The sequence below is a fragment of the Hirundo rustica genome, chromosome 13, assembly GCF_015227805.2.
Source record: "Hirundo rustica isolate bHirRus1 chromosome 13, bHirRus1.pri.v3, whole genome shotgun sequence".
NCBI classification, from domain to species: domain Eukaryota; kingdom Metazoa; phylum Chordata; class Aves; order Passeriformes; family Hirundinidae; genus Hirundo; species Hirundo rustica.
The window spans coordinates 14,307,397-14,317,011 of record NC_053462.1 but is presented as its reverse complement, the minus strand read 5'-3'; the positions used below and the strand labels follow the sequence as shown (position 1 = coordinate 14,317,011).

The window sequence follows — 9,615 nt, the reverse complement described above, 5'->3', positions numbered from 1 at the left end:
AATGCCATGTTATTGAAGCTGAAGGACACAGCTTACTTTCTGGGGAATAATACATGGGAGGAAGCTGATACAGAATTACTAGGATGAATCTTGTTTTGTTTTCCTTTAACTATGTTTCCTTCAAAGCTTCCATCCACAGCACAATACTCACCCACCCCCGTAACTAATTCATTATTTTACAGCAAGTAAAATCAAACAGGAGACAAATGATTGTTGTTTAGTGCCATTAGTTTCAATGGCTTTGCACAATATTTGAGTCATTGGCTCTCATCTTGCTTTGGAGGAATCCCAAATCTGGATGAATCTATGCGCATTATAAACCATCCATGGGGCCAGGGCAGGCCTGCCTGACAGATGGAGGTCCATATGCTTTGGCTCTGCACCCATATGGAACACTAATATGCAGTCCAGGAACAGACCATGCCTCTTCTCCTCTTCCTAGCAATCTCCAGCCCAAAGTTGTTTCCAGACACAAGCCGAGTTAAGCAAGTTCATCTGGAAGCGCTGCAGCAAGACGCTACATGACTGATGGCCCAAGCACAACGTTTTCCTTGCTCTGTGGTTCCTGCCGAAGCCTAAATTGCAACATTTTCTAGAAAGTGGCGCGTGAGGCTTTCCAGAGCGCTGGTTAAAGACCTCATTACGCTGCTCTAATGTGCTTTAACCTTTGCTGTCTGGGTCGTGCGGGAACACCGAGTGCTCCGTCAGCCCTCCACGGGGCAGCTTCTCCAGGCAACCAAGCCAGCAAAGAGCTGAGGATATTTCACAATGCCCGGGAGGCTTTGTTTGCTGGAGGCACGGGGTTAGTGTCAGATGGCCTGCCACCATCTCAGCACAGAGGAACTTAAGTTTCATTGTTGGCAGCGTTCCTCCAGCAGAGCCCTGGGTTTGCTCTGGCCGGGCACTTTGAGAGGGGATGACGATCCCAGCTGCTTTTTGGCGTTCAAGGACAGTGATTTTTCCTAATCCATGCTCGAACTCTGTGCTTTTCTCCTGGATGCAATCAACAGATACTGCTCACTTCTATTTTGAGCATGAGAGCAGTAAATTCACTGCCTGCACTGTGCAGCCTCCAAGGAGTTTGGTATTTCCTTTAGGATCACATCTCCTTGACCATGCCTGGGGTCTGTCCTCCTCCTGCCTGGGCCTTCTTCAGGGGGCTGGAGATGGCTGAAGATTCCTTCATTAACCAAGCAGGAGATATTCCCATCCGTGTTGTTACTTCACATTTCTTCTCAGCTCACGCACGAGGTCTTGAAGGCATCGGACAGTGAGTGCTGATCCTGGTTCTTGTAGGGGCACGAGTAGATTTGCTTGGAGATGATGTTCAGCAGCCACAAGCATCTGCCTGCAGCTGGGCTGTGAAGGGAACCAGCCTGTGACAGCTTTGCTCATGCACTGGGTTAGGCTGGATGAACAGGAGTTCATCAAACAGGAATTATTCCAGCTAGAAAAGGAGCTTATTGCTGAATGCCTTGATATTGCTAATACTGGGAGAGAAGTCCATCCTCTTGGGTGGATGATGGTTTTTTTGGTTATCGTTCAGGCCTCTGTCCAAGGCCCTTCTCAGTCATTTCCTTGCCTACATGGGTGATGTGCAACCATCTGGGGGGCACAAGTAAGACATGGAGTCCATTCCCTGCTGCTGGTGGTGTCCACAGGGAGAAGATGACCCAACGCAGAAATTGGACATGAGCACTACTGGAGCTGCAGACAAGATTTGCCAGCTCAGAGGTGCTCAGTTGTTTTCACAGAGAAAAATAAGATTAGGGAGTAGTGAAGAAGAGGAAGGCTAGAAAGCTTTTGATGTGGTGAAAATGTGAGAAACATAAAAACTGAAGGAACCAAAAGAGCTGAAAAATGTATGATTTGACAAAGCATTACATTGGAGAACATGGTTATGTGCCTGGTTTCACCTCCTGACATTGTGGGGCACTCTGGAGGAAACCAAACAGCTTCCCTGTTGTCCCCTGTGGGTCTCTCAAAGCTTTAAGCTTTAATCTCCAGTTTCAAGCCTCTCTAGCATGAAATTGGATTGTTTAAATTTTGAAAAGGAGTAGTGGATAAAAAAACCCAATATCTATGTCATGATTTGTAGATGGTGCGACCTTTTTCAGACTATTTTGCACAAAATTAAAAATGAATTTGTTTTGGGATCAACTGAAATAATTTGTATCATTTGGGACTGTCTGAAGTGCTCGGTTCTATTCCCAATAAGTACCCAAAATGCAATGTAAAAACGCAAATAACTTTCATTACACCTTGAATACAAAATATTGTGTCTTTCTGGTTTGCAAGATGGGTGTCTCAAAAAAAAAAAAAAAATCCCTTTTTTTTCATAGGTCTAAGAAACTCCTCAGGCAGCTTGAAAAGAAATTAAAAGGTAATTTGAATCACAGTGACTATTTGCACTTTGCTCACTAATTCTCTGGGCTGTGACTGAAGCAGAGGTTTGGTTATTGACCTGCAGCAAGTCCTGGCTGGTGGAGAACGGGAAAAGGGACAAACTCCATTCCTGTCCTGTGAGGGTGGGAGGGAAGTGGTGCCTTGGGCAGCCCTGCCTGGGCAGGGTGGGGAGCAGCCAGGGGATGCTATGTGCAGCTCAGAGGAGCTGCTGAGACTCAAACCACCCCAGCCAGCTTTAAACAAGGCAGTGCAGGTATTAAATATAAAGGATGTTGGCAGCAGAGCCTGCAGACTCTGCAGTCTGACCAGAGGAGATGTGCTTGGTGTCAGGGCCAGATATGGGCATGATCTCCCCCAGGAGAGCAAGAGCCATGTCACTATATATATATATTTATATATATATATATTTATATATATATATATATGCATGCCAAAGTTGTGGCAGACTCCAAGGCTGGGATGTAACCCAGCAAACCATGGATAAAATGAAAAGACAGCTGGGCTTCTCACTGGTGTGGGGAGCAGGAAACACACAGCCCTTATCCCCAAGCTGCTGTACCCAGAAAATGCCCCAGAGGCACACGGTGAGGAGAACACTGGTTTGGCCAGAACCACCTCTGGCCATGCTGGGAAACTGCCTCAAACCCCGGGCTTCGCCAGTTGGAGACTCGAGTTTGCCTCTGTTTTTCAAGTTTAGGTCACTTCTTGCCCGCCAGAGGCCTTTTGGCACAAATGTGCCTAACCCATGGGAGGGAGCTCCCCATCCCAGAGCCACCAGCAGCACCAGTTTGGACCAGCCTCGCTGCTGGAGGGAGTGGTGGGATGGAGGAGGGAAGAGCAAGGGGAGCTGCTGCTGCTGCCATTCAGGACAGTCAACCACATTCGTGGTGCAGCACTGCACCTGCACCTCTCTGCCTAAGTAGCGTCAATACCCTCTTTTGTTTCGCTCTTGATGACAGAAGAGCCTTAATTGGGCATGAAGAAATCCATCAAGCAGCAGCCTGGTGCAGCCCCGGGTCCCCACAGCATCTGGCAGCTGCTGTGCTGCTCCAGGGCTGGCGGCTGCCCCAGAATAACCCAAATATCATCCACCCACCCCGAGCACTGCTGCAGGAGGCGAATCTGAATCTCTGCTCCTGCTGCTCGTGAACAGCACAAGGGCTTTACGGCTCGCTGGGGCTTGGTGGAGCCAGGTCCCATCTATTTGCTGGAAACTGAGATGATGAATTATGTTTCCACCTGAGGAGCTGCCCAGAGAACCAGACCAGGGGGCTTGACACAAAACACTAAAGCAAGGGGAAATTATTAGTTTTTTTTGGTTTTTTGGTTTTTTTTTTTGTGCATATAAACACAGCAGAGACCAGCCTGCATGGCAGCAAGGTGAAATGGGAGCTCAGCCAGGGATTTCAATAGCTGCAGGGTCTTGCTCATGGTTTAATGCATTTTTACAACCGGGGTGGAACAGGACCCATTCTGGGAATAGAAACATCACCAGCAATTTCATCCCCCTGAATAATTTGCCTAAAACTTGCATGTGCTTTGATGCAGCAGCTGCTTCAAGGGCACCAGAAAAAAAAAAAAAAAAAATCCCTTCTCCCATCCCCTTTCCACCCCCTGGCACACCCCTGTTTTGCTGCTGTAGCTTCAGCTCAGTAATATCTGTAGGCACAGTGAGAACATCCCAATGGCTTTGGATGTCTCCCTGGCACAGCACTGACATCCACCCCACGTGGGCAAGCAAGCCCAACCTTCCCCTCTCCTTCACCACCAAAAAGGGGTTCCAGGGTCTCCCCATTTAATCCCATGGCACTTCGTGGTTTTGCCTCCCCTCTTGCCCTTCTGTTCGATGAAAATACAGAATAAAAAATAAAACCCCTGCACATTTATTTCATTTCCTCTATTTTTATTTAAAAAGAAGGTTTGCTAACAGCAATCAGTACCATGGCCCAGCCCCCTCGATACAACAGCTGGCTTTAGCAGTGCCTGCAGCTCCAGCCCTGCTCTGTCCCTCCCCCGTGCTGGGGACAAACCTGGGAATTATCTGGCTTTAAGAACCACTCCCGAATCGTGGGAAGCTCCCTGGGATTGCAGATTACTCCCATCCTGCAGTTTTACTCTCTTAAACTGAGGTTCACAGCCAGGTTTAGCTTTATTGTGAAACTAAAGTCAAGTAAAAATAATACAAAAAGGGAAAAAAAAAAAAAAAGCTTAAAAAGCAGGTTTTAAAAAAAGAAAGACATGAAAGAAATAATTTTCTGGTGCTGGAAAGAAACATCCCCTCAGTGGCAGATTAGCCCACATTTATCCACTATAATGTTGCTTATACCTTAATCTTAGCCATCTTCATCTGACACTAATTAGCAGGCTGGAGGCTCCTATGGGTACAGTAGCTTCTACAGCCCAAAACATGAAAGTGAGCTCTTCTTTTTACCACTTGAAGCACTCAGCTTTTAAAGAGACAATGTCAAGTATTTCAGCCCCAAACTGCACATTTCTTAACTTAAAAAACACAGCAGCAGGAGGAGGCCCAAAGGTGATGATACCCAGCCATGGCAGCAGTGAAGTGCATGCCTGAGGTCTGCCTGTGCAGTGTTATTTACTCTCCCACAAATTAAACCCAAACAGCCCACGCTGAACCCTGGACTCACCTGAATTCTGGCACTGAGTGCTAATTAGGAGACAAACAGAACAGGCTACAGAGGCAGAAAATGAAACAGAATCATCAGATCAATCTAGTTGCTTCCTTCAAAACCCCCCAAAATCAGAGAAAAGCAAATGCGGTCATAAAAAATTCTTTATATTATGGGTTCTGCCTGGCAGAAAAAAAAATGAGAGAAAATGAAAAGATTATTTCTATGATGTTCATCACTAGGCAAGCATCCCATCAAGATCCATCTGACATCCTCTTTAACTGTTGGGAGTGAGAGCTAATTAGGGCTTGAAAGGGCTGGCAGAGTGGGACTCCAGGAATTCAGTGCTGTGTGCTGGTTCTTCAGGGAGAAACTGAAAATAAATTATTTAGACTTGAAAAAGTCCCTTGAAGTCCTGTGGTCTTTCTGCTTGGCTGGGTCTAGGCCTATCACCCATATTTTGGCAGTTTTTCGAGGGGGAAAGAAGGCAGGCTGCTTAGCAGGTAACAGTTGGGGATTAGAGGAATTAGAGCTGGATATACTCATGGTTTTCACGAGCCCTGACAGATGCTGAGTGTCTTTGTGACACAGTGAGACCACTCAATGCTAACGGTGCTGGTTTGTGGCAGCAAAGCTCCTTCCTGCCACGTTCCAGCAAAGGAAAGAAAAGGAAGAGAAATACACATTCAGCATCCTCCTCACCATCCCCCTGGCCCAGCGCTGATGCTCTCATTCTCTGGAGGCCCTCACATGTGTGAGTGTCACTGGGATCAGCTTAGCTCCGCTCCCTGCCGCCTCCCGGAGACCCAGCTGCAGCCCCGGGCGCTTCTCCTGCTCCGAAGGCCGTGCCCAGCCTGGCTCTCTGTGTTTGGATGGATCTGGGCACTGGTCCCTGAGGAGCAGGACCCGGGTCTGGAGAGCCTGGGCTGTGAGAGCCGCCAACAAACCTTCCCTGCCCACCCCGCTCCCTGCCCCTTCCCCTCCCCGCCACGAGCACGGGGCCAAGGACGCGCCTCGCCGCCCTTGGCCAAACGAACTAACTACCACCCTCGGACCAGTCACGACAAATGGCTCACGTTTACCCATCACCTAACATACCCTCAACAACCAAGGCCACCTCCACACCTTCCAGATGTAAGGCAAACCAACACCCTCCGAGTCCAGCAAGCCCCACGGCAAGGGGTCTTGCCCAGGCCGGTCGTGCGAGACGCTCCCGCACCTCTCCTGCCGCTCCCTTGGTGAACACCGAACAGTTATAATACTCAGGTCAATATATATAGGTACCACGTAGATATGTCTGCGTCGCTGTCCCGCGCGTTAACGAAGACGACCAAACCCCACCAGGCTCCTCTCGTCCTTTCTGCCCCCTCCCCTTCCTCCTGTGGCTGTGCAGGAACGCGGCCGGGGACCAGCCTACGTGGCCCCGTCGCACTCCCCCACAGTCAGCTTCAAGGCTCCTTGCTGGTGCAGCGTCTTTAAGGCTTTGAACTCCAAGGGCATGGTGTGCGGGCTGGCCTGCGAGGTGTAGCCGTACTTGAGGCTGTCGTAGTAGTGGTACTTGACCGGGTTCTGGTTCTGGTCCAGGGGAAAGGGCCAGAAGCCGTAGAGATAGATCTGGTTGCAGAAGCGGGTGGCCAGGGTGTACATGAGGAGGCCGGTGGTGGGACGCTTGATGTGCACCTTGTTGGTCAGCCAGTACCTGCAAAGGGACAGCGCAGCCTGTTATTCACCCCGCTCACCAAGCCCGTGTCCTGCGCGTTTTCCCTCGCCAGCCTCTGACTGAGGTGTCCTGGTGATTCAAAGCGAGAGGATTCTGACTGGCAGAGTTCTCCACGCCAAGGAAAAGCCTCTCTAGGGACTGCATCCCCCTGCTCTCTGCCGGTTACATCACACTTGTTGCCATGGCACTGAAGCATCTCATGCCTCGACAATCCTTTATGAAAAACAAATTGCTTGTAACAGTGGCCTTCGGTACTTCAGCCTACAATTATCCTCCAATCAACCCCGGAGATCAATACCACAGACCAAAGCATCCACATGTCAAGTAGACTCCAACAACCCCTCGAAGCAGACACAGTCAAACGCACGCTGATGACTTTCATTGATGAATGAAGGTTTTTACTCTGACAGCAAACACCACAGGGCTGAAAAAACATCTGCCTTGGAACAAAGGGTCACCAGGCTGAAAGAGCTAAAATGCACTGCTGAGTTCCCATTACACCCAGCGACTGCTGCCGTGATCCTGGACCAAGATACATCACCACACCCGGCAGCATGAGTCCTTCAGACACACAGTATGGCACACTGCAATGTAAAATGTGAGATACTGAGGTCAGCTGTGCTCCTGCCTGGGAAGAACGTTAGTTTTTGGGAGGGATGGCAAAAAGCACAGGGATGTAGGGATGTAGTGATGCACCAGCAGAAATGGTATCAGCCGTGGTATTTTGGGCTGCTGATAAAAAGTTATTGCAGCATCAACATCCTGTAAGAAGATGTTTCCAGTGCCCCATATTTATTGCAAAGGCAACTTATCTGGTTCTCTCAGCAGAAAAACACTGTCAGAAGAGCACAATCAGAAAGCAAAAGGTTTGGGGAGGAAGATGATATCCCCATCAGGCACAGTCCCTCCTCCCCCAGCAATGCCTGGTGCCAGCACTGCCCCAGAGCAGGCAGGGCTGGTGCAGGCAGCACATCCCACTGTGCCACAGCCTGTCTGAGCCCTTGGATTATTTTTAACAGATATTTCCAAGGGGCTGAGCACAGGTGAGTGACTGGCAGCACCTTGGACAAAAGGCACGAGGAAGCAGAGCAGAGCACGTGGCATTTCTGTGCTCTCACCAGATGTCTGGGTTCCTGAGCTGGGTCCTGCAGTCACAGTGGAGCCCCAGAAGTGTCTTGCTCCTCATCTGCACTTTCTGCTGGGCACCTGATGGTCTGGTGCTCAGACAGCAGGAACCCTTGGGAGAGCTGAGCCTTAATCCTGCAAATTAGCTTTTCACGAAAGCCATTCAAATTTAGCAACCAAGGCACAAAACGTGCTTGCTTGTTCTCAGCCAGATAAGAGAAAAAATTGACTTTTCTGGTGAATCAAATTCTGGAAGCACAGTGACTGCCTAGGCGTGTGCAGGAAGGGCACAGGGACAGTTTTTTGGGGTGGCACATCCAGGGGTGTTCAAGGGGGCTTTGGCAAAGGACAAATATGATATTTTGGGAAGGAAGTTTTTGCCTGGCTCATGCTGGCATCCAGCACGAAAAAGGAGCAGGAACCTGGTGGCAGTATCAGCGTTTTCTGTGCTTGCCCAGCCACAGGGCTGTGCTGTGGGGACCCAGCAGAGCTCGCTGCAGTGCCACTGCTCCCACAGGTAGGCATAAAGCAGCCTCCTTGATGAGTTTATGGGTAAGCACATTAGACCCCCTGCGTGCAGAGGGAAATGGGAGATTATCACAACCATTTAACGCTGTGAATTAGGGTATCCTCATGCAGCAGGGAAGCCACCTGGGAAGAACTGTCAAGTCATATTAACCAGCTGGCTTTGGGGGAGGACAACTGTCTGGGTTTGTCCTGCAGCTGCTTTAGCCTTAAAACTCTCCTTTCTATCAATTTACCAGCTGGAGTACACAGAAAAATACTGGTGACTTCTTGCCCTCCCAAAACACTAACTTCTGTGTTTTGTTGAGAGGCTGTAAATACTCTATGAACATCCAAGGACCCCGACAGCAAGATGAAGTGATTCTTGCACAGAGGCATGGGCCATTCATGTGACCACCAGTTTCCTGCATATTAACAATGGGAAAAATGACCTGGGTCAGACACTGAAGCACATGCTCTGCAAGCCAGCACACACAAAAAACCTGACCAATTCCAACAAGTGTGCATGAACATCCCAAAACAGCCTTACCACAACCAACCCAGTGTATCCCCCTCACCAAATGCAGCTAGTCGGCACTCACTTGATAATACTGGGGTAGGGAACACTGACAATTCATTTTTTTAATAGTGAAAATTAAACCCTGGCTCTTTTGTCTGTATTTCCCTTTGTTGCAAAAACCTCACTCATGCAGCATTATAAATTCTCAACACTTTGAGAGGGGGTGATGGACTCCAGGCTGTCCCAAACCACCCACACAAATGACATAACAATAACACATAATGCCCAATCCATAAAACAGGCCATGCCACAGCTCCTGCAATTTGTTTCCTGGACAGTGAAGGTGGGAAATCCTCTGATGAGGTCTGGGAAATACTTTTTAACAACTGGTTTGTGATGGGAGCGTCAGAGCTATGCAAGACCTTCCTCTTATCTCGCCCACCACTGTCCAGCTGAGACAGCAGCCACAACCCTGGTGCAGGAGTGAACAGCTGGGGATGGAAATAAAACCTAATTAATTCTGTAAATCCAAATGAGGTTGTCCGGGCGCACATAGGATGCTGTGTCAACAGCACACCTTTAATATGTGAGGTCCAGGATTTTAATTAGGAGGAAAGATAATCTCGAAGCAGGCAGTAATTATTTTTCGAATTGGCTACACCAATCACCATAACTATTAACTGCAACATTTTATGGAAAGAGACAGCAGT

The 9,615-nt window shown here is 48.9% G+C and overlaps 1 protein-coding gene across 1 annotated transcript in view; it reads right to left on the bottom strand.

Annotated features, from left to right (window-relative positions):
• Positions 1-4,292: 4,292 nt before the first annotated feature.
• The window catches only part of ST8SIA2 (ST8 alpha-N-acetyl-neuraminide alpha-2,8-sialyltransferase 2), a 31,658-nt gene continuing 26,335 nt past the window's right edge, over positions 4,293-9,615 (bottom strand). Inside the window, exon 6 of the mRNA XM_040077762.2 lies at positions 4,293-6,735. Within this exon, the coding sequence (XP_039933696.1) occupies positions 6,450-6,735 (286 nt within the window). The 3' untranslated portion in view covers positions 4,293-6,449. The remainder of the gene's footprint in view (positions 6,736-9,615) is intronic.